This window comes from Salvelinus fontinalis, chromosome 1 (assembly GCF_029448725.1).
Source record: "Salvelinus fontinalis isolate EN_2023a chromosome 1, ASM2944872v1, whole genome shotgun sequence".
Taxonomy (NCBI): domain Eukaryota; kingdom Metazoa; phylum Chordata; class Actinopteri; order Salmoniformes; family Salmonidae; genus Salvelinus; species Salvelinus fontinalis.
In genome coordinates, this window is record NC_074665.1 from 26,832,325 (window position 1) to 26,857,580 (window position 25,256).

Below are 25,256 nucleotides of genomic sequence, written 5' to 3' on the forward strand. Positions count from 1 at the left end.
TCTCCACGGTAAGTACAGGGAGTGGACGCAGGTCTCCTACGTGACTTTGCCACTCTCCCTCTTAGCACCCCCCCCCCCCCCGAGAAATTTTTGGGGTTTACTCACAGGCTTCCTACCGCGTCGTCGTGCTGCCTCCATTCGGCGGTATCCCTCCTCGCACTGCGCCAGAGAATCCCAGGCGGGCTCCGGCACTCGCCCTGGGTTGATCGCCCACCTGTCGATCTCCTCCCACGTAGTGTAGCCCAGATCCTTCTCCTGCTTCCTAGCTAGCTCCTCGAAATGCCGCCTCTCTGTTTTCACTGCCTCCAGCTCAGTTTTGGGGCGGCGATATTCTCCTGGTTTAGCCCAGGGTCCTTCTCCATTCAATACTTCCTCCCAAGTCCACGAGTCCTGGTTCTTTGGCCGCTGCTGCTGGTTCCTCTCACGCTGCTTGCTCCATGGTAGGTGGGTGGTTCTGTAACGGCTGTCCTCCTCCTCTTCAGACGAAGAGGAGGAGTAGGGATTGGACCAAAGTGCAGCGTGATATTTGGACATAACGAAGTTTATTAAAGTACAGACGAAAACCGAACACACTTCAACAAACTACAAAATAAGAAAACGAACGATGTAGACAGACCTGAACATGGAACTTACATAAAGACACGAAGAACTCACGAACAGGAACAGACTACATCAAACGAACGAACAAACCGAAACAGTCCCGTGTGGTGCAACATACACAGACACAGAAGACAACCACCCACAAACAAACAGTGTGAACAGCCTACCTTTATATGGTTCTCAATCAGAGGAAAAGTCAAACACCTGTCTCTGATTGAGAACCATATAAGGCTAATTACAAACCACCTAAACATAGAAACACAAAACATAGAATGCCCACCCCAACTCACGCCCTGACCAACTAAACACATACAAAAATAACAGAAAACAGGTCAGGAACGTGACAAATGCTCTCTCAATGGGCTAGCTGGCTAGCTAGGTAGCAAATGTAGCTACACACAATAATACCAAAGTAAATATCTGCATATAAAATAGCTGGTTAGCTGTAAAATCGCCAAAACAAACTGCACTATATCAATTTAGGAGCCTACAATCTCACCATGTTCAACCTGCAGATCGATGTGCCTCACAGAGTGGAGTCTGACAGAGTGGAGTCTGACATTCACAAGAGCAGATATACTTTTGAGGAGATGGGAAACGTTGCCCATGCTACGCCAATGGGCCGTGCAGTGCATTCTGGGCGATTCTGGGACAAGGAGCGCTCTCCTTCAAGGAGTGAATGGTAGTCTATTGGGCGCTAGCTCAAAAACCCAACATTAGCACGAATTTTGTCAACAAGAAGTACAACATTACAAATATTTTCCGAGATGTAAGATAATTAACATGCTCTCTGTAATATCGTATTGCTTTGGAATCGTGAAATTATGTACTTTCGAGGAAATATTTACGTTTCTTGACATATACACTGACTTTGAGAAGGGATTGCGTGACCATTAGCTTAGCAACCGCGTGAAGCCTCATGACAATGTGAACGCGATTGGTCAACAGTTGGCTGGGTCGGGCATTATACGTTCCTTCATTCATTGGATTCCTATCTCCTTTCTATAATATCTCTGGCAACGGCACCATGCAATGCACCCTGGACTAAAGAGGCAGACAAATAGGAAAAAGTAGTAGACCCTCCTTTATATTACAAAAATATTATCAATGGCTGATTCGAGAGAAGACATTCTCCCGAGTTATTACATCGGCCAGTATTGCAATCTGACATATGTGATTGACGTTTTCGCAATCTAAAAGTCATACTCCTATTCACTTCCAGTGTAGTGAGAGTGATTCTATCACAGTGCTACGTCATACCGGCCGGATTTCTACCTGCTTGAACGACAATAACTCAGATACACATGAAAATATGAAATGACCCAGGGAATCGATAGATCATCACTCAGAGATGCACAAAAACAATAAAACATTTAAAATGGGTGAACCTTTCCTTTACATCTTTGCTCTTTTCTTCATTAGCATGCTGATGATTTTGAGGCTGTTAATATTGTGGCACTTGGCATAATGTTTTCATTGTGTGATAGATAACAAAGTTATATTGGGTTTATTTTCATCTGCTAAGACATTGCATACATGTTGTTTACTATATTTAGTAAATTGAGTATGTTTAGTTTGGTTTCTCTGTGGGCTAAATCAGTCCTCTAATACAAGACTGTTAAAGGCCGAGTGCACTACTTTTGTGAAACTTTCTTCAAAAAATTATACATTTGGATTAATATATATATTTTTATTATTTTCAGCACCCCTACTTCCCGCAGGCTCACTAGCATGAAAGGTGAACACCCTATGCTTTGCACCAATAGGGTTAACCCACTTGATGGGAATTGTAATGGGGCTCATATAGCAACAAAAAAAACGCTACAATGTTTTTTTTTTAAACATATACCTGATTGCTAGAGCCCAGCCTTGACTGTCTAATCATGTATTGAACTCAGTGTTCATCAAGTGTCATCATGAATGTACAACAAACCCAGAAGCATAGTGCATTTTACCATTCCTAAAATGTTTATGCAATATTGCAGTACAAGTGCATTGATGTAGGCCTAATAGTCAAAAAGCAAAACATGACAGGTAACCTGAAAACCATTGTACAGATTTTTTTTAGGTGGGGTGGGGGGGTGGGTTCTTATTTGCATAGGAGATGACTAATGAAAATTTGCCAGTGCAGGAAAGCTAAGACCCTGATGGTGTAAACCTAGTGCTGCATCCTAGAAGCCCTTACTGTATACTTTTAGGTCTGGATTTGGAGACATTCCTTGCCAGAACAGCCGTGCGAGCTGACGGGAGGGGCGGGACAGAGGGCTACCGAACAATCGGAAAGTAGCAGCCTGAGGTACTACCAGACTTCCTTGCTTTGGAGGTGTACATCGGTCAAACTCGACTACAAGCTTTTAGTTGAATGGGTCAACCCTGCTGTGCATCCTTTAAATGTTATTTTTAGCGCGCCATCCATAGCTAATCCTATTTTCCAGTTAAATCTAATGCTTCAGACTGGCAAGTAAACAAGGACAAACTGAATGTGTAACTGTTTAGGGGAGACTCAAGGAAAGATAAAACAGCGGGACATGATGACTGAGAAAGAATCGGCAACAGACAAGATAATAGCAGGTAAAACGCTTTTGATTCTTAAGGCTATCCTTCAAAGGGCCCTCTATCTATTATTTCAGTCTCAAAGCTACACAGTAGGTGCGCTCATTATATCCGTGGCGGTGCGCATTAGAGCCTTTGAGATCTCGCCAGGAGACTCCTTTTCACGTTTGATTTGGGTTATAGTCGTCCAGGTAATGTGATGGCGATGTTATATAGAGGTATTCGCTCCTTTTAAATGTATTTAGCTATACAAAGGTTTGTAATGAAGCTATTATTGTAAAGCGTATAGGCTACAGTCGTGGCCATGCAGCTTCAAAATAGCTCTGCCGCAACATGGAGGAAAGATGATAATCCACCTGGACAGAAACACATTTCATTATTAGAATCATTATTTTACTCTGAAGAATATTTTCCCTACAGCCCCAGAAAATCGCCACCAGTCGCGTTTAGACGCCCCTTTTCCTTGGGCAGAAAAGGTATGCTCACGCAGTAGAGTTTGGTCCTCCATAACCGTGCAGAGCATGGTCACATGGTCAGTCCCACGGGAGGCTTGACTCAATGCAGCAAAAGTATGCTTGCCAGACTATCATCCCAGGTATCGCAGCAATGTGGTTAAAACGTCGGATTAGAAGTAGGAATCGCTATATAATCTGAATTGATTAAAAGCAGCGAGTCCTCTATTATGGGACAAATGATATTATTCTATCTCAACCAGTGCTCTTATTTTCATGTTGTTTTACTTATTTGACGTTTTCTTCTAGGTTTTTTACGTCCAACATGTTATTTAGGAATAGGCATATTTACTTTTATTTCCATCACCCACAAGCTCCACAGAGGTGTCATATCGGCTCCACAGCAGGACAGTAAGTCATGTGACACCTCTCCTATGATGTAATATGGGGGGGTTAGATGAATCGTGTACAGTACAGTAGGCCCAGTGCATTCGTAAAGTATTCAGACCCTTTCCCTTTTTTGATGACTTCCCAGAATTCTATAAAGGCCTAAATAGTATCATTGACGATATATGACTTTAGAGTATGGTTACATTTCACCTGCTCTGTTAAACCTTTTAGAGAGAGTTTTTTTCCCCACAGTGTTATGAGTTTACAATGTATTATTTGATGGTGTTCATTGTTGATCCAGACCATATATCAACAAACAGGCAAGTATTTGATTGGGAATCATTTACTGGGTTGTGACAGGGTGCTTCAAAAGTTTTAAACAGACTACGCATTTTACAAGCACTACGCTATTTGGGCAGTGCTGCCAATCCTAACCTCTCCTGCCAGGCACTCCTGACATTGTGAAATGGTGGGTGGGGATGTGCACTAACTGCACTTCAGTGAGCTCAGCTGCACATTGGGATGAGGCAGACACAGTGGGACATTGCCAGATCTGTCCCCCCCTAACCCCAAAACGTATGTAAATATTTGACTATAAATTGTGCCTATCTGTATTATAGTTATGATTTTTCTTTTAAGGTATTATATTCTAATGAGCCATTTACTTTATGTTTGTATTCGTATCTTTTATTATTTCATTTTGTTGTTGCATTGTCGAAAAGGAACCTGCAAGTAAGGATTTCGTTGGACGTTGTATACCATGTGTATCCCGTACATACGACTAATACAACTTGAAACTTTATCTGAAGAGAGACTGCCGCTCAGTCTGCACAGCACCCACCAATCATATTTTGTAATTGGAAGTGCGGACAGCTACCTCAGCATCGCTGATATAGAGGTTGACAGCACAGTCACTGTGGAATCGATCAATATGTACATTTGAGCGTTGCAGCAGAACGATTGCCTGGTTACCCAAACTCTTTGCTCCAGCCAAATTCTACGCCACGCCCACGGCGTGTTAGTACTCCGCAATGATTCTGGGTCTGAGAATCTCCCCGACGATTTCTAGAATGCATACACATTCTAACTATTCTGATTGGTCCCAGAAACCGATTGGTTTGGCCAGAGCCAGAACATACGTAGGTAAATCGGCTTTTATTTTATTTTAAATTCATTGGCTTTGATACTCTGATTATTTAGAGATGATCCCAACACTGATGACTTTGTTTTGTACAAGACCCCTCATTCTGATGTCACCACAAATGACTTCAACGATGGCAGTCTCAGACTGCGGTATGTAGCAAATATAGAGCAGCAGAAGAATTCAGTTTCAGTCGTCAGGCAAGCAGAACGGGACAATGGAGTCCCCATACTATTCAGGGTGTGGTCACAGTCAGTGGAGCAGCACATGTTCGAATAGTAATGTTGAACCTTTTCAGATTATTGAAATGCAGTGATTGGCTAATATTAGGCACTGTAATTGTGTGCAGTAAAACGTGTGAATGTGACAAATGGACCTAAATTGATATTGCACTCAGCTGATTACCTGAGCTACAAGGACAATTTCTCATCATGAGAGCTGTGCTCAATTCCTCAAGTACCTATTAGTCTGCTGACACAAATCCCAGAGATGACAAATAGCATCTAAACCCTCTGATACGGCTTGTAGACAAAACCAAAACGGCAATGATCTGTTTCAAATTATCATTACTTCTAATTGCCGATGTCACTATCATAACTTGCTAAGCACATTTTCTGTTGTCCGACTTTTGCTCAAGTAATTTATTTTAAAGAGCAAAATCCAAAACTATTTTGGACTGGCTTTAGCCAAGTGAGAACACCCAGTGACCACACTAACAGAGAGCTTTGTGTTCCCTTAGGGATAGCCACACATGTTCTACACATTTATGGTAGAGAGAGAAAGGGAGAGCTCGGAGAGTTGTGGGGGAGTCATACACAGACACTTATTTGGTTGGAATGTGATATTAATGTGACCACAGATTCCAAAATGCACAGATTCATCTCGTGTTGCCTTTGTAGATAGCATTGGTGACAGCTTGATGCAACGAGGCGAGGCGTTAACCTAAAAGGTGACAAATACAAAAGTAATCTATAACAAACTAGTTCATTAAACAGTCAGTCATACATTCTTGTCTAATCAATGCTCTAAACACCTGAAAGCGTTTCAATCAGCCCCAGTGTTTTTCTGTGGGTGAATTCTCCAGATCGACTTGTACCATGATCTAGGAATTCAATCAGCTTCACTGTGATCGCCAACTTTTAGCCCAGTCGTAAGCCCAGTTTTCCTCTGGTCTGCTGAGCTGCACAAAGTGGACCTCATCACTGGGCTATTTTCTGTGTGCTCTGTCCAGCTGTTCTACAGAATATCCAAGTACTTACGGACACTCCCACACATGTGGCTCCGGCCAACCAATGTGTGATGCCTCCTCATCAATTTCACTGAGAGGAGAGAACCGTTGTAGAGTTTTTTTAAAGACTAGTGTCAGCGTTGCACATTCCATGCATTCAAGGAACCAATCTTGAGTATCAATTAACAAGAGTGTAAATGTGATGAGGTCAGGTCCGACGACATTTCAGAGAAGACATTGAAATGCATTGAGTTTAGGAGACCTTTTACCATAAGATAGCATTGTATGAATCACTACAAGGTCATTCAGGTCATAAATCAGCTGGGTGACTAATAGGTGAACAGCAACAAGCATTGAAAAGGACTATACAATATAATACCTCAATGTGGCTCAGCACATCATGAGCAGTCAAAAACAAATTGATCCACAGGTGTGCTGTCGTCATTGCACTCACAAATGCTGTAAACGAAAGATGGCGCTGCAGTGGATAGTAGCTGTCTTGTGTTTTTTTTTTTACACTGATCTTAACTTTTTTTGTACATAATGTCTCAGCCATCATTTCCTATGACCTCGTACCCCCTGCACACCGACTTGGTACTGGTACTCCCTGTATATAACCATGTTATTTTTACTCATTATTTTTATTCGATATTCACTGTGTATTTATACCTCATGTCACTAGTTCTATTTTATCTGTATCTCTCTCTCTCTGCATTGTTGGAAAAGGACCCACAAGTAAGCATTTCACTGTTAGTCTACACCTGTTGTTGCGACATGTGACAAATAACATTTCATTTGATTTAGTGACACACAACATTCGAAGTTCCCATAGCAGCCAACACATTGTTGTCTTCTTGCAGAAGTGAGGGAGGCATTCATACAGCACAACACAAGCCGTGTTACAACTCCAGTGCAGCTGCATGCTACAGCAGTGATAAAGATGTTATCATTTTAAACATGTACAGCCTCTGTACGAGACCTTTGAGCTCTAGTATACAATTGCCCTTTTTCACTTGAAGCCATTGTTGGCTTCCATTTATGAAATGCATGGGGGCTTTGGGGGTTGGTGGCTGGGCAAGGGGTTCAGGCCAGGGGAGGGGTTAGTATGCAGTCGGAGGTGGTTTAAGGCCTCAGGCATTAACGTCTCTGTTTGAGGTCAACCCAATGACTTAGAGTCCCCGAGACAAGAGCGGGAGGGGGGCTGAATCTGATGGGCCAGGGCCAGACAGGAAGTTGTCTTTCAGCGCCACAGAGGCCCTAAGGTCAAACAGATCCGATCGCTACTCCAAGACGAGACACACACCAGAGGGCCCACCACGACACAGGTGTGTTCTCTCAATCAAAGATATCTTTCATGTTGTGACTAGGTGATAATGGGTGACATTAATTACATTACAGGTTCACATTTTTGTTATAGGTATTCTGTGTGGGTAACAGTTGACATTAGTTGGTTTTATACCAATAATGCTGTTATTACTACAGTAATAACATGGTTGCTACGTTTTATGGAGGTTGAAAATAATTACAATTGGAAGGCAAATAAACTCGGAAGGGACAAGATGTCCAATGCTCGGCATTATGTCATGACTAAGATATTGGCTTTGTTTACCCACAAGAGGAGGCACCCATTCTGTTTTGGAGTAGGCGGCGCAGGGGGAGGGAGGTGCTTTTCACATGCCATTGGATTGTAGATGAGAAAATAAGACCTAAACAGCTGTTAGACATCAGCAGTCTGACATCATTTCGATTACCCAAGAGGCCCTTCATGAAAATACTGTAATCTCCGTCTGTATGTGTCTCTCTCTCCTCCATCAAACACAGTGTACTCCACAGAAAGCTGTACTCTCTGTACTCTCACCACTGTACTCTTTGTGCTCTCACCAGTTCAATGTTAGAAACCAACGCCTACTGAAGCGCAAGCCTATTTGATGTCCAATGAAGCCTAATTGGTTGCATATGTTTCAGTGGAATTCCAAGAATGTAAACACTCTGAAACACTGTTTCTTCACATCTCTCACTCCCATCCTGTTGCTGTCAGATACAAGCTCTTCCTCACACCACAGCAATGTTTACATCCCATTGCAATGTCTACTGTACATCCACCTTTCAAAGTGTTTGGGGCCTGTGTTCCCTTTGACAGATTTACGTAAGAACCTTTACTGAATGATTCTGTTGCTCTTAACTACCTCAGTTCAAACACAAAAAAACAGCAACAATTAAGGACAACTTAACTCACAAAAGTTGAATATATGGTGTGCTGTTTGATGACTAGTTTAGACTTGATGGAATTACTTTAATAGGGTCGTTCCACCAATCCGATGCTTTTTAAAAAGCATAAGTTGGTAAAAAAAATAATATGTATTGGATTTCACCTAAATTTAACATTCTGTGATAAAGAGCACATGTTCAACTTCATTAAAAAACATGATTTCCCATCTCAAGAGGTTACATTTCAAAAATACTGTAGTAAGTGCCTATTAAGTGCTAAATAAAATAGGGTTGATGATTCCATCTTAGTCAGCCATAAATCATCTTGTGATAGGGGGAATGGATGCTTGTTGTGTTCAACAGGGAATGGTAATTGAATGCAAGCTACACCCCACCCCCCCAAAAAAAAAATCTAGCTTGTTTATTTATGGGTTATTGCTCGACCGTTCAGTTTTTCACTACAAAACACTAGAAAATTGCCAAAAATAGTAGAACCAGCTCACCTGTTTTAATACTATGATTTGACTATGTTTCTTTTGAAATAAGAGTTCAGTTCACTTAATAGTTTGACCTTAAAATGAGGGACAGATGTACAGTTGAAGTTAGAAGTTTACATACACTTAGGTTGGCGTCATTAAAACTAGTTTTTCAACCACTACACAAATTTCTTGTTAGCAAACTATAGTTTTGGCAAGTCAGTTAGGACATCTACTTTGTGCATGACACAAGTAATTGTCCTAACAATTGTTTACAGACACAGTGAATTTTAATTGAAATGATCTATCACAATTCCAGTGTGTCAGAAGTTTATATACACTAAGTTTACTGTGCCTTTAAACAGCTTGGACAATTCCAGAAAATGATGTCATGGCTTTCGAAGCTTCTGTTAGGCTAATTGACATCATTTGAGTCACTCTTTGCTTGACATCATGGCAAAATCAAAAGAAATCAGCCAAGACCTCAGAAAAAACAATTGTAGCCCTCCACAAGTCTGGTTCATCCTTGGGAGCAATTTCCAAATGCCTGAAGGTACCACGTTCATCTGTACAAACAATAGTACACAAGTATAAACACCATGGGACCATGCAGCCATCATACAGCTCAGGAAGGAGACGCGTTCTGTCTCCTAGAGATGAACGTACTTTGGTGCGAAAAGTGCAAATCAATCCCAGAACAACAGCAAAGGACCTTGTGAAAATGCTGGTGGAAACAGGTACAAAAGTATCTATATCCACAGTAAAACGAGTCCTATATCGACATAACCTGAAATGCCGTTCAGCAAGGAAGCAGCCACTGCTCCAAAACCGCCATAAAAAGCCAGACTACGGTTTGCAACTGCACATGGGGACAAAGATTGTACTTTTTTGAGAAATGTCCTCTGGTCTGATGAAACCAAAATAGAACTGTTTGGCCATAATGACCATCGTTATGTTTGGAGGAAAAAGGGAGAGGCTTGCAAGCCGAAGAACACCATCCCAACCGTGAAGCACGGGGGTGGCAGTATCCTGTTGTGGGGGTGCTTTGCTGCAGGAGGGACTGGTGCACTTCACAAAATAGATGTCATCATGAGGGAGGAAAATTATGTGGATATACTGAAGCCACATCTCAAGACATCAGTCAAGAAGTTAAAGCTTGGTCGCAAATGGGTCTTCCAAATGGACAATGACCCCAAGTATACTTCCAAAGTTGTGGCAAATGGCTTAAGGACAACAAAGTCAAGTTATTGGAGTGGCCATCACAAAGCCCTGACCTTAATCTCATAGAAAATGTGTGGGCAGAACTGAAAAAGCGTGTGTGAGTAAGGAGGCCTACAAACCTGACTCAGTTACACCAGCTCTGTCAGGAGGAATGGGCCAAAATTCACCCAACTTATTGTGGGAAGCTTGTGGAAGTCTACCCGAAACGTTTGACCCAAGTTAAACAATTTAAAGGCAATGCTACCAAATACTAATTGAGTGTATGTAAACTTCTGCCCCACTGGGAATGTGATGAAAGAAATAAAAGCTGAAAGAAATCATTCTCTCTACTATTTTTCTGACATTTCACATTCTTAAAATAAAGTGGTGATCCTAACTGACCTAAGACAGGGAAGTTTTACTATGATTAAATGTCAGGAATTGTGAAAAACTGAGTTTACATTTATTTGGCTTAGGTGTATGTAATCTTCCGACTTCAACTTTAAATTATTCACTAATCACATTAAATAAATAATACTCTTCAGAAATGACTTCGTCAAAGCAACAAAATAACTAGGACTTTACAGTTGAAAAAAAATGAATATTGATGCACAATTAATACTTATATATCAAAGGGACGCAAAAGGCACTCTTTTCGTGGAAAGACCCAATAAACAACTGGGCAGATTCTCAGACAATTAAACTCAAAGCACCATCGCTATGTGTAACCCATGTGTTTAGTTTAAGACTGAAATGGATGATAGCACGAAAGCACTGATAACAAGGGTCATTGCCGAGCAGATGTTGCTGTTAGAGGATGCTTTTGAACGTGCAGTGTTAACGTGTCTGCAATACGTAAACAATGGGCAGCTATTTTTATCTGTTGTGTATCAAATTGAATTGTCTTACTATCAGCCATTGTCTTATTATTTCGCCGTGGCTTTGTTGTTATCCGGGTTTCCAACGTAGAGAGAGGAAGGAAGCAAGGCCATTGTTCTTTGGAGAGGTTTTATCAATTTCCTCAGTATGACCTAAACGCTGTGCCCTTGTAGGAAACCAGGCTCACTCCTTTCCTTCAAATTCCTCTTAACATTGTTCCATATTCTTGTTGTAGTAGTAAGGCCACACACTAAGAACTTTTACACTATTCTCATGTTTGATCTAGGTTATCTATCCAATATGTGCTGTTGAAGCTTGGCTTACATGTCATTTTGAAGTGCTACATGAATTGGAAATTGGCGACTAAAAAGAGAACCAAGGGAGGACAGGGGTACTCAAATGCTATTTGATAATGTCCCCTCACACAAATTTCCTAGGTGGCAAGGGTCCGGATAGATATTATAATTTGTCGGCATAGTAACACCCCCCACCTCACAACCCATGCAACCCCAAACTCTTGACACCCCTCTTGTTGGCGGAGAGAACATTTAGCAGTTTTAAAACCCATTTCCTGCAATTCTACACATTTTGCCATGGGGAGAAGATCATGTTTTTGTTGTTGTTATTGTTGTTTCCCCCCCCCTTCTTCTCCCCAATTTCAATCCAATTATCGTCTTGTCTCATCGCTGCAACTCCCCAACGGGCTCAGGAGAGGCGAAGGTCGAATCATGCGTCCTCCGAAACATGTCCTGCCAAACTGCTATTCTTAAAACCCGCTCACTAAACCTGGAAGCCAGCTGCACCAACCTTTTCGGAGGAAAAGCTGTTCAACTGACGGCCAAAGTCAGCCTGTAGGCGCCCGGCCCACGCTTGAGCGCAATGAGCCAAGTAAAGCCCGCCCACGGCCAAACCCTCACGACCCTGGGCCAATTGTGCACCGCCCTATGGGACTCCCGGTCACAGGCAGTTGTGACACAGCCAGGGATCGAACCCAGGTCTGTAGTGACGCGATGCAGTGCCTTAGACTGCTGCGCCACTCGGGAGGCCCCCTCATTTTGCAGTTTTAAAGCTAATTTCCTACAAATCTACTTCACATTTTGCCATGTCTTATGTGCATTCGTATGATACCTGAGTGACTCAACAAATCATTGCGAGCCCTCTGAGGGACGAGGGCCCCATCGGCACATTATCTGGCCGTGATTACTACAAGATTTAGATAGCTGTTTGTCTAACTTAGACTACCTACCTACATACAGTACCACTTCAATGTTTGGACACGCCTACTCATTCCAGGGTTTTTCATTATTTTTACTATTTTCTACGTTGTAGAATAATAGTGAAGATATCAAAACTATGAAATAACACATATGGAATCATGTAGTAACCAAAAAAAGTGTTAAACAAATAAAAATATATTTAATATTTGAGATTCTTCAAAGTAGCCACCCTTTGCCTTGATGACTGCTTTGCACGGTCTTGGCATTCTCTCAACCAGCCTTACCTGGAATGCTTTTCCAACAGTCTTGAAGGAGTTCCTACATATGTTGAGCACTTGTTGGCTGCTTTTCCTTCACTCTGCAGTCCAACTCATCCCGAACCATCTCAATTGGATTGGGCCGGGTGATTGTGGAGGCCAGGTCAGAAAATGTACATTGACATTGAGCGAGCCTTGACAAACTGACAAATCTGTGTATGTTTATTGTTGCGCCACTGTTCCCACCATTTCCCAGCCGCTCCCCTGCTCAGTGGGCCAGTCAAAAGCACAAGATGTGTAGCCACTAAGCTGTGTACTTTGAGGCTCCTCAGGCAACTGATGTGCTGCTGTCAAAGTGTCACACTGATTTACCTCCAGACCGATCTAGAACAAGGACTTCTTTCTCTAAAAGGTCCGGCGGGGAGCCGCTAGCTGGACATGTTTATTTTACTATACAACAGTTAAGCAGATGTCCCTACCTCCCCGTCTCCTCCGCTCTGTTTGGAGGATACCTGAGAGGGCATTCATGGGTACTTTCTCAGAGAAACCATGTGGTTTCTGTGTTGCACCTTGACCATTGGAAACATGCAATACAATACAATGGTTGGAAGTCCCTCAATTTCTCACCAGTTATATTAGCTAGTTTTTCCACCCCTCTCATGCCATAGAGTTTATAATACTTGACATATAGGCCTACACCATTTTATCTGCAGATAATGTAGGGGAAAGGTAGCACTATGCATACAGTATCTACAGCACCATAGCAGGTGAGGATATGCTGATCAAGATAAACCTAGTTGTGTTCTATGGTAATCAGTTTACGCTTCACTCAGTTGAGCGGAGGTGAATTTCTGTCTTATCTGCAGATTCTCCACTGCTGGGATACCGTTTGACCTTGAGCTGCAGTAGACGCAGATCTAAAGATTGATTTCTGAGTCCAAGGCAGTTTTATATCAGTACCTTTCTCAGTGCTTCCTGCTAGTGTAGAAGGACAGGGAGGGAGAATCTTTAACTGTTCATAATATGCGGGACTTATCACACAGGGATTTCATTTGTATATGGAAATATACTTATTAGTGTGTAAATTATGTGATTTTATATATTTTTTCTAACAAGTTGCATGTTTCACTAAATAGGCTGAATAATTTTGACATATTCTCTGAAGCATCATGCCAAATGACCGTCCACCGTTCTCCCTACAATAGTGATTATCTGTAACTATTACACAATACATTCCACTCATCTGTGGAGGAGTATCTCAGTTTTACCACATTTATTTAAACAGGCCTATAGTAGTCGTAGCAGGACACCTGAAAAGCAGATCTGGAAACAATTAGATCCGAGTGTGTGTATATGCATGCGTGTGGACTATGAAGGGTGCTAGAAACTCTCCTAGCCACAGCTGTTGTCAGGCTGCTGCTTCTCTGCACTGTGTGTCTTGGCACTTGGCCAGCTGGATGCAGTTGATAAAGAGGGAGGGAGAATGAAGGCGGTCTCTCTCTCTCTCTGTCTCTCTGTCTCTCTGTCTCTCTGTCTCTCTGTCTCTCTGTCTCTCTGTCTCTCTGTCTCTCTGTCTCTCTGCCTCTCTGCCTCTCTGTCTCTGTCTCTGTCTCTGTCTCTCTCTCTCTGTCTCTCTGTCTCTCTGTCTCTCTGTCTCTCTGCCTCTCTGCCTCTCTGTCTCTGTCTCTGTCTCTGTCTCTCTCTGTCTCTCTCTCTCTCTCTCTGTCTCTCTGTCTCTCTCTCTCTCTCTCTTTCCCCCCCCCCCCCGCATGGGACCTCAGATGAGGGAAGAAGTAGGACATTCTCTCAAAAGGAGAGCCACCCAAACTAATTTTCCCTTCATCCACATGAATGTAGCCTTTTGATAGGGATTTTTTTGTGTGGCAGTGAATGTAATGGGGCATCTCTTTGCCTTTGTAAGCGTTGTTGATTACGCCACACATTGCGTCTGCTGTCCCAATCAGTGTCCACTCTCTGGAGAAACGGTTGATCTACACATTCTCTGATGTTTACAGTATCTATACATGCCAGTTGTACTATATAATACATAAAAGTACAGAATGTCTTGAATTGATTACATGCACAATACACATGCACTTGTCCTTTGTAGAATATCATTGTTGTCATTTAAGGCTGAGGTTATCCGTCTGTGTGCCTATGAGGCCTACAGTACCTTGTGAACTACTCTGGAACTGGTGCAATGGATTTCAAATAGATCTAATCAGACTTGCAAAGAGACAAGAATCTCACTTGTCTGTTCTTTTTAAATGAACCTTTGAATGGACTGTGGACCGTGGTACGGTATTTAACATGCACTCGCTCGCCAGATGTTAGTTATTTAACAAAAATGTTGTGTTTATTTTTGCGCTAAACGTAAAGATTGTTTTAAAAATGTGGTTTATTGCTCCAAGGACCTATTTCTATTAGCTTAACATGCTTGGCCAGTTTGTCAGATTCCAAATATAACGATCTGTAGATTAGGTCTATTGGACAAGACACACAGGTTAAATCTAACCTAAGCAAGACATGAGAAGGAGCATGTTGACGTTCATCAGGCCTTGCACTATTAGATATTGAGTGCTCTTCTTCTGTCTTTAATGAAGGTAAAGTAAAGGATGGGTTTCAACACTGTCATTGATAATGCACCGATCGTGAACTCGCTTCTTGGTAAATTAGCAGATGATCCAAGATGGAGAAGTCCTTACCCTGTTCCTTTTCAATCAAATGTTAGTGCTAGCCATAATGAAAGATGAGCCTCTTTTTTTGGTAATTGCATGCATCTCTGAACAACAACAGCAATACAAGGAATGTGTTTGCTCATCGTGTTTATGCATCTTTTGCCTTTTTCTCGCTGTCATCGTCCCGTACGAGCAGCAATAAAATGTACTGGTTCTTCAATCTTATAGTATGAGAATTTGAGAAAATCAGAGACGACGTGAAGGACATTTCATGTGCGGCCATTTCTTTCCTTCCCCTCACACTTGAAGCTGTATTGAAGAGGTGGTGTGAGCCTAGCTATCTGGCCAGAGATGACAAGAGGAAGCTCTGACATCATTTCTCAGGGGAGTGCCACAGGGCCAGAGGTTAAAAGCATGGATTGGATTGGCTTCTTTTTTCTTTATCACACAGGCACTCACTGAGAGTGGGCTATGATGATCACACGAGAAGAATCATCAGTCATTCGATAGACGAAGAGCTTGTCAATGTAACCCGGCTTCTAGAGGTAGAAATAACCAGTTTTTCACTGTCTATTTGAAGCTATCCAAACCATTTGTGTCTTAAGGATTCAAATGAGTATTGTATGAAAACTTGTTAGTGAGGTATAGAGGCACAGGCATGAATTTTAAGCCTGAGCCCTACCCATGCCCGCGACGTTCAGGCCTTGCCCGAAACCTGAAATCAGAAATGACTTCCTACTTTAGTAAATCCATTAGCTGCTCCTTTCTGTGTGTCACTCGCTCCCTACGCACTGCTCGCTCTGCATGCGCACTGCTCATGGCGGCTCTGGGTCTGAGAGTATCCATAGCAACGGCTTTGCTTGGGCTGCTCTGCTCAATGAAAAGACATGAGAGAGCAGTTAGCTGTTAGCTACTTTTTCATCACTCACAAGGAACATTATTCTTTTCGGTGAAATAATCTCTCCTGTTTTATATTTGATGAGGTTGAAGCACTTCTGACACCATGTTATGATCTTAGTCAGATATGACTGTACTGTGCTGCAGAGCACAAGCAAATGGCTCAGCTTACATTTTTTGACTGATCAATTGTGTGATACCCGAGCCCTGCCCGTACCCTAGTTATGAATTAAAAAACAGGCCCTACCCGGCCCAAACCCGATGTATAATGTCGGGGCCCATCAGGGCTCAGGTTGGTTAGCAAAGCTCTAGTGTGGTCTATGTATCTGACATATCCTAACTCTGCCTTTGCCTATATAATACCAAATATGCACACAGGAAAATGCAGTAGTAGCTTCTATAAACTTGTAATTAACTTTGACACCAGTTTTACATTCCTGTTCTTGCTGCTCATTTGTGGTATCGGAAAAACCTCCATTGTGCAGTCATAGATTGGGGCCTAGTTCTCCTGTATAAACCCATTCTGAGATCTGTACTGAGGGCCTGAAAAATGCAAAGAGTTGTCTGGGGAAACAGAGGAATGTGACGAGAACAGGAAGTAAAAGCTCCTCCTGCCGAGAGGAGAAAAAAGTCCAGGCACAAAAATCAGGAGCCTCTCTGAAAAAGTTTTCAACTTTATAGATGCAGGACACATATCTGTCTGGAGGCCTGTCAGTCGCTTATGGAGGAGGAATGGCTCTGCTTCCTGTCAGAATGTGTGTAGAACATTCCAGGCAGCAGGACCACTCTGCTAGGATGTAGAAAGGGAGGGGAAACAGGATACTCTATCTATGGCTTCATCTAGCAGCTCTTTTTGTGGTGGCTCAGTGTTTCTTTTTTCACTCTGATGATTAGAAGAAAATGATGTCGTGCTGTTGGGACTTGATTGTATTTTGACTATTAGAATTCAGGATTGTAGGCTATTCTAGGGCTTCTCCACTTCACTATTCAATCCAATCTCTCTGAAGTGAGCTACCTTCATTGAAACATTGATTCCTTAGCACTTATTCTGAGGAAACTTTGTTGGCAGTTGATAGGTTGAGCAAGAGCATTGTTTGCTTATTTCGGATTAATTATAAGCACTTTTTCCGAGCCCGACAGTAACAATAGTGTGGGATGTTGAAGAAAATCATTATATTGTTATATAACATTACAGTTATGTAAGTGTGAAGGCACCACACTATTAAATTAATAATGTATTTGCTGTTGCCAGTTATGTAAATGTCTTACGTTTATATTGCCATCTCCACAATGTGATTGTCAGTGATTCCTCGACTTCGACACCGCTTTCTAGTTTCTGGTTGACTTGTGTAAAGGATTTAATGGGTTATTCAATGAAATTGAAAATAAATAAATATAACATTCTCAACCAGATGCCCAAATCCACTTGCACTCAATAGTCTGAAAAAAGGTCTGCATTGATATTTTCAACCGCTTGTATGGAACTCAATACAAATTTGTATAAAATTTCTCATGAAGAATTTTATGCTGACAGGTAAACAATCTACACAAACACAAACACAAACACACACACACACAAAAACTCAGACTCCTTGATTTGATTTTTATTGCTCTCTTTTAAAGGGGAAATCTGCATTTCAAACAATAACCAAGCGTTCCCCACCACTGTTTTTGTAGCAGCTGAGGGATGCGGCTGAAGAAATTTAACCACGCTGAAATTCATAGACAGAGCTTTGGATACAAGGACTGACCATCCATGATATCAAAATTAAGTTTTAACCATGTTTTGATGTGTTTGTTAACCAGTGTTTGTTTACAATTCTTATTTAATTTTTCTACAAAGAATGTTAAACAGGCTTATATTTTGGGTTCTGATGGGGTACACAGCCTGGCCTCAAAAACTAGACGTAACGTAGTAAATGTAAATCTGTGACACTCAAATTATTATGATATATTATGTTTCAGGCACGTGCACAGATAGTGCCCTTTTAGGTGGTATTATAATTTCCCCCCCAATATTTTTTTTTGTATACATTTTTGTCATTGTTGTTCGGAACCCACTGCCCACAAGTTGTCGTCAAGTTTGCCACCCACCACCCTGTCCGTTTGTTGCGCCTGTTGATCTGCTGTCTACAGAGCTTGTGGGTGCGGTTGCGCCTTTTTCACAGTAGTCTGCCCTGTACAGAAATTGCACACGCCCGGTATCCAAACATGCATGGCTTGAGAGATGCGGTCACCGGTAGAGTGTGTGTAGCTAGCTAGCTAGTTTAAAAATCAACAGTACTGCCACAGTAGCATAACATTTGATTAACACTTGATAACAATTTATTTAGCCGACATCATCATCAATATTCGGTCCGGTTGGCTGATATGTGCAGCAGAGAGAGGCAGAAAGACATACAGAGGTAAATCACAATCAGTAAAAGAAATGAAGCTAGCTAAGCTAGCTAACATCAACATCAATGATCAGCTGATAGCCCAGCCTTTTTTCCCGATGCACTGTAAATAGCATGCTTACAATTTGTGATGATGAGTGAGTGTGTTGATCCAGAAATAAATAGGCTGTTACTATATGAATTTCGAGATATGAATGGGATGGGGGGGGGGGCTGTTACGTTCGGTATGGTTACTTAAACCCAAAGGTTGCGTGTTCGAATCACATCACGGACAGCTTTAGCTAATTAGCATCTTTGCAACTACTTACTACTTTTTAGCTACTTTGCAACTACTTAGCATGTTAGCTAATCCTTCCCCTAACCCTAACCTTATCCCTAACAATAACTCATAACCTTAACCCTAACCTTAACCCCTAACCCCTAGCCTAGCTAGCATTAGCCACCTAGCTAACATTAGCCACAACAAATCGTAATTCATAACATACTGTATCATATGTATTGCAAATTTGTAACATATTGTACGAATTGCAATTTGTAACATTTCATAACATATCATACATGAAGGACATCCACAAATTAATAAATGTAACATATCATACTAAATGGAGGGAGACAGATTTAAATTTACCATGTTACGTCTACATCCAGGTTGCAGCACAACAGTAAGATCTCAGCTCATGCGGCCTTTATAAATGATGTTCTCCATGTGTATCATTCATTTAAATGAAAAGGATGGATGTAGGAAATGCAGATTGCACTTTAAAATAAGACTCAAGGTTATGATTTTAGGATGGGGGCATGGGGGAGGGGGTGGAGAAAGTGGAGTCTATCCACAGGTGGTCCATAATTCCATACAGTAATTACCAAGCAAAGTGCATTGTGGGGATTCGGACCACTCAGCCACTCTGTAAGGGCGAGAAAAGGATGTGCCATGTGGAAAACGGACAGATGACATGATGTCCCATTGAGAGACCATCCCCAGACACTTAAAACTGTAGAGGAAGCACTGTTATTGTGCATTGTCAAAGGGCCTTTTCATAAGTGCTGCAGTATTAAGTGAATCTAATGAAAGTGGTGGCAAATGGACGAATACAATCTTTAATTCATTTCAAATGGCGTTTTCCTTAAAAGGCAGGTGCATCAGCCGTTTTTTCTTAAATGAAGAGTTGTTATATAGTTAGGAGTTTCGAATAAAATATTAGAATGGCAATATTCTTTGTAGTGTATTATCAGAGGATGACTGAACAATCATAACTAAGATGAATGGTTGAGAAATAGTGAGTGACAATATACTAATAGACATACAGTATGTACTAATTCTCATTATTTTGTTTGAGCTACAGTGGCTTGTGAAAGTATTCACCCCCCTTGGCATTTTTTTCTATTTTGTTGCCTTGCAACCTGGAATTAAAATAGATTTTTTGGGGGTTGTATCATTTGATTTACACAACATGCCTACCACTCTGAAGATACAAAATATTTTTTATTGTGTAACAAACAAGAAATAAGACAAAAAAACAGAACTTGAGCGTGCATAACTATTCACCAACCCCCCCCCCCACCTCCCAATATCAATACTTTGTAGAGCCACCTTTTGCAGCAATTACAGTCTCTATAAGCTTGGCACATCTAGCCACTGGGATCTTTGCCCATTCTTCAAGGAAAAACTGCTCCAGCTCCTTCAAGTTGAATGGGTTCCGCTGATGTACAGCAATCTTTAAGTCATACCACATATTCTCAATTGGATTGAGGTCTGGGCTTTGACTGTGCCATTCCAAGACATTTAAATGTTTCCCCTTAAACCACTCAGGTGTTGCTTTTGCAGTATGCTTAGGGTCATTGTCCTGCTGAAAGGTGAACCTCCGCTCCAATCTCAAATCTATGGAAGACTGAAACAGGTTTTCCTCAAGAATTTCCCTGTATTTAGCACCATCCATCATTCCCTCAATTCTGACCAGTTTCCCAGTCCCTGCCGATGAAAAACATCCCCACAGCATGATGCTGCTGTGGAGATGTTGTTCTCTGGGTGATGAGAGTTGTTGGGTTTGCGCCAGACATAGTGTTTTCCTTGATGGCCAAAAAGCTCAATTTTTGTCTCATCTGACCAGAGTACTTTCTTCCATGTGTCTGGGGAGTCTCCCACATGCCTTTTTGCAGATTCTGGGGCCTTTCAGAACAGGTGTGTATATATACTTAGATCATGTGACACTTAGATTGCACACAGGTGGACTTTATTTAACTAATTATGTGACTTCTGAAGGTAATTGGTTGCACCAGATCTTATTTAGGGGCTTCATAGTAAAGGGGGTGAATACATATGCACTTACCACTTTTTCGTTTACATTTTTTGAAATTCTTTAAACAAGTTCTTTTTTAAATTTCACTTCACCAATTTGGACTATTTTGTGTATGTCCATTACATGAAATTCAAATAAAAATCTATTTAAATTACAGGTTGTAATGCAACAAAATAGGAAAAACGCCAAGTGGGATGAATACTTTTCCAAGGCACTGTATCTGTTGTTTGTTATTGTTTTATCACTCGTTGTATCTACTTCTCTTTGTCTCCTCAGATGCAATGGCAACTCCCTCTCCAGCAAAGAGCATGGGTGACCCTGGCATCACCCCACTGTCACCCTCCCACATTCAGGTAAGAAACATTCCATGGAATATTCTGCGTGGAGATAGATCCATAAGAGCTGAATGAAGTCAAACAACTCCATTACTCTGGTATGAGAGGTTGGCAGGCGAGATTGGTATGAGAGATTCACCACACAGTCTTTCTAACTCATCTGCTTTTCCATCCAGAATAAATCACACATTCTCCATTTGTTGACTCTGATTTTCTGTCCTCTCCACCTCAGCAAAATGACACGGACTCGAATGCCCACACGGGACCTTCGTTCATCGTGGTGGTTGCCATCGACTTTGGCACCACTTCCAGCGGCTATGCTTACGCCTTCACTAAGGAGCCAGAATGCATTCACACCATGAGGTGAGCCAAGCCAACGCTGCAATGCAGTCCCTGGTAGCAGGAGGAGAGAGAGAGGTTGAAGGAGTCATAGGGAGGTGCACTCAGGTCAGGCTGTTCTTTTTCCGTAGCAGTCTTATTAAATATTATCTGGCAGGTGATGCAGGAGAGATAGCTAATAATGATAAGAATGCATAGTTCTACTTTCTGGTCTTAGCACTTGTCTATGCGTAATCATACCAGAAGGGTTGCTGATAGCCAGGTTAAACGTGTTCATCAAAGTATTGCTCCTCAAATTCATTGTCATCAAATGGAGATGTATAAGGGCACAGAGGCTTCTAACTGGATTCCCAATGACTGTCTTTAGAAGTCAAATGAAACAGTGTTTGCTCCCTCTCTCACCACTTATATGCCTCATTGGCGGTCATCTTGGTCCCAGTCAGTGTAATGGTCCTGTTGGCGCTGGGAGGATGATCTGGTTCACTGAGCTGAGGAACCAGCTGGACTACAGTCCTGAGATCCTCTGACCCATAAAACACACAGGTCAACTCTCTCCCCTGTGTGTGCCAGGCACCAGGGCCAACCTCCATACAGTGCAGTGCAGTCCCTCACAAAACCGACAGGTGTTTATATGGTTTCATGCGCTAGTTTTAAGGGGCCCTATTTGAACTTTGAGTTCATGGCATATCTTAGAGCAGGGTTGGCCAATCTTATCTGTAAAAGGCCATTGTGGTTGCAGGTTTTGTTGATTTTTATAATTTTTCAATTCATAGTTAAACTTGTTGGTTTAACTGGCAATCCCCAATAGTTCTAATGAGTTTTCCATAGAGAAAGCATGTCTGGGAACTCTATATACAACTTGTTACAGTTTTATGCATGATTCTAGATCAAAATCAGCACTTTCCCACTTTCAAAATATTAACAGACAACAGGTAACACTTTCTAGCACCAAAAAAATCAATTCTGTAGCAGTTTAAAAACTTTTGTTGGTTAGACTACTAGGTAGAACAGTATCACAAGCCCCTACACAGAGATGTAGAAATTCTGTGCTGAATAAACTTCCAACTCTTTCTATGTCTTTGTTCTTGATAAAAATGGAGGATCATTAATGTAACATCCCTAGGGTGATGAAACACAAAGACACACAGAGACACCAGACTGAGAGAAGCATCTATTGCGGAATCCTCTCCTGCCATTACCTCCAGACATCAGATAACAATTGAGCAATATATTTTTACTAGTACTACTAGACCTTGCAGTGAAAACACCCAGAGCTCTAAGATTATTTAGTTTGGATGGAACCATCTTCTCCAAATCCTTACATAAACAATCGCTTCACTGGATAAGCCCTCAGACTGAATCTGTAAAGTTTGCCCATACCTCAAATGAACTATTTTGGGGTGCTGTAACATTTACATTTTCACATGATAGAGATTTCAGGGTAGAACTCCTCTTTGAATAGAGGAGGAATGCATTGGTGTATTGATAGTGAGCATCAGCTATTTGCGTCTCTATGACATAGACATTAGTATTCATCCCCTGTCCTCACTGTCGTTGGCCCTCACAACGGAGCAGGAATCCAATTCAGTGATGGAAAACTACCCAATTGTCATACTTGAATAAAAGTAAAGATACCTTAATAGAAAATGGGCTCAAGTAAAAGTGAAAGTCACCCAGTAAAATACTACTTGAATAAAAGTCTAAAAGTATTTGGTTTTGAATATACTTAAGTATCAAAGTAAATTTAATTGCTAAAATATACTTAAAAATGAAAACATAAAAAATATATAATTTCTAATTCCTTATATTAAGCAAACCAGGCGGCACCAATTTCTTGTTATTTTAATTTACAGATAGCCAGGGGCACACTCCAACACTCAGAAGTAATTTACAAATGAAGCATGTTTGATTAGTGAGTCCGCCAGATCAGAGGCTGTAGGATGACCAGGGGTGTTCTCTTGCTAGGTGTGTGAATTGGCATTCAAAATATAACGAGTACTTTTGGGTGTCAGGGAAAATGTATGGAGTAAAAAGTACATTATTTTCTTTAGGAATGTCGTGAAGTAAAAGTTGTGAAAAATAGAAATAGTAAAGATACCCCGTAAAAGGACTTAAGTACTTTACACCACTGATCCAATTGCATAGCTAAACACTCAAACCAATAGAAAACCAACCTGAGACAAAAACAGCTATTCCCGAAATGGCTGCCAGTTCCTCAAGAACTTCCCAACACTCTTACTCTTTCAACTGACAATATTTTTTGGTGTGTTCATTTTTGTAGATAGAATTTCTCCTCCTGCTAAGTTGTGCAGTAAGCCATCCTTTATTTAGTAATATGTACTGTATGTGCACTAAGGCTTTTAGATTGTGATTATCAGAGGTCTGACCTCTGGCCTCCCACCGCTCTAAATCCCAGTCTTACATACTGTACGCACAGTGAAAATAAATGCATAATTTAAAGACTCTCACTCCTTAATGCATTATTCAGTGAGCTGTTATTGCAGTAAGGCACATTCCAGTCCAGACTATCTAAGGTTATGTTATACAGAAGGCTATTCTTCATCTGTTCCTACATGTAGATCAGTTTAGCAATACTGTGAGCTGACAGTTTGCATTCAGTGACAGTTTAAAACACAACCATGTTTTCATTTCTGTGACAATGACTAATACGCAGATGCAGTCACGTTGAGGCTATGTTGTTGATGCAATGTTGAATCATGTGACAGAATGAGTTTTGAATAAAAAGGCTTCAGGTCTGGATTATTTGATTGTAACAAATGACCATGTTAATTAGTAACCAAGCATAGATTAGGGCTTCATGGAGCATGATCATGAAACACTGTGATGTGATTTGGAGTGGAGCAGAATTCTGTCTTTTCAAAGAGGATCACGACTCCCACATGGCTGTGGACACACCATCTAGCATGATGATGAATATGGTCATGACGATGGCAAGGATCATAATGATGAGGATGATGATGATGAAGAACATCTGAACTATCAATGATAAACTTGGATTGTGCGCAAAAGAGCCCAAGATAATCTCCATTATAATTTAGATTAGCAGTGAGCACCCAGTGGTTTCCCTCAAATTTTCCAATTGAGTCCGTCACAGTAGGCTTCTCCCCCAGTGAGACAGACCCATAATCTCATCAGGGCACTTAGCAAACATACACTCATCTCCAAGGGAAGCAAACTAATTATAGTTAGTCTTGATTTGCCCAGAACTAGTGTAGCTCAATTAGCGTGTAGGTCAGGTTCAGAAAGCCATTAGACTGACAACGAGGGACTGGTGAGGACACACTACTTGAATTTGTGTGATTGACCTTGGTCGTGTCTTTAGTTTGCAGACATTTTAGTTCAGGTTGGAATATTGACAGGATACATGAATGTTCTTATGCATTCCACCTTATTGAGCCATATTGAGCCCTTTGACACAAATAGAGATAATGCACTGTAGGGAACTGTCTGGCCCCTTAATAATTTACCAGTATCATTTGCAAGTAGGCCTACGCTGTTTCAACAGATGATAGATAGATTCCACTGGGCACACACTGGTTGAATCAATGTTTCAACGTAATTTATCAACGTTTTGTAACGTGGAATAAACGTGGGAAATACATTGGATTTGAAAAAAAGTAATCAACCAGTACTGTTGTCATCTCATTTGAACCTGCGTTGTAAACATTGAAATTAGAGTAAAACTTCATCTG

The 25,256-nt window shown here is 41.3% G+C and overlaps 1 protein-coding gene across 3 annotated transcripts in view; it reads left to right on the forward strand.

Moving 5' to 3' along the window:
- The window catches only part of LOC129851458 (heat shock 70 kDa protein 12A-like), a 53,479-nt gene that overhangs the window by 9,565 nt on the left and 18,658 nt on the right, over positions 1 to 25,256 (forward strand). Inside the window, exons 1-3 of one of the 3 annotated variants that reach the window (XM_055918021.1) lie at positions 2,737 to 2,896; positions 21,146 to 21,222; positions 21,437 to 21,567. In XM_055918021.1, coding sequence (XP_055773996.1) covers positions 21,151 to 21,222; positions 21,437 to 21,567 — 203 coding nt within the window. In that variant the 5' untranslated portion in view covers positions 2,737 to 2,896; positions 21,146 to 21,150. Of the gene's footprint in view, positions 1 to 2,736; positions 3,172 to 21,145; positions 21,223 to 21,436; positions 21,568 to 25,256 lie in introns of those variants that run through there. The other 2 variants (XM_055918012.1, XM_055918030.1) reach the window with 2 other exon arrangements.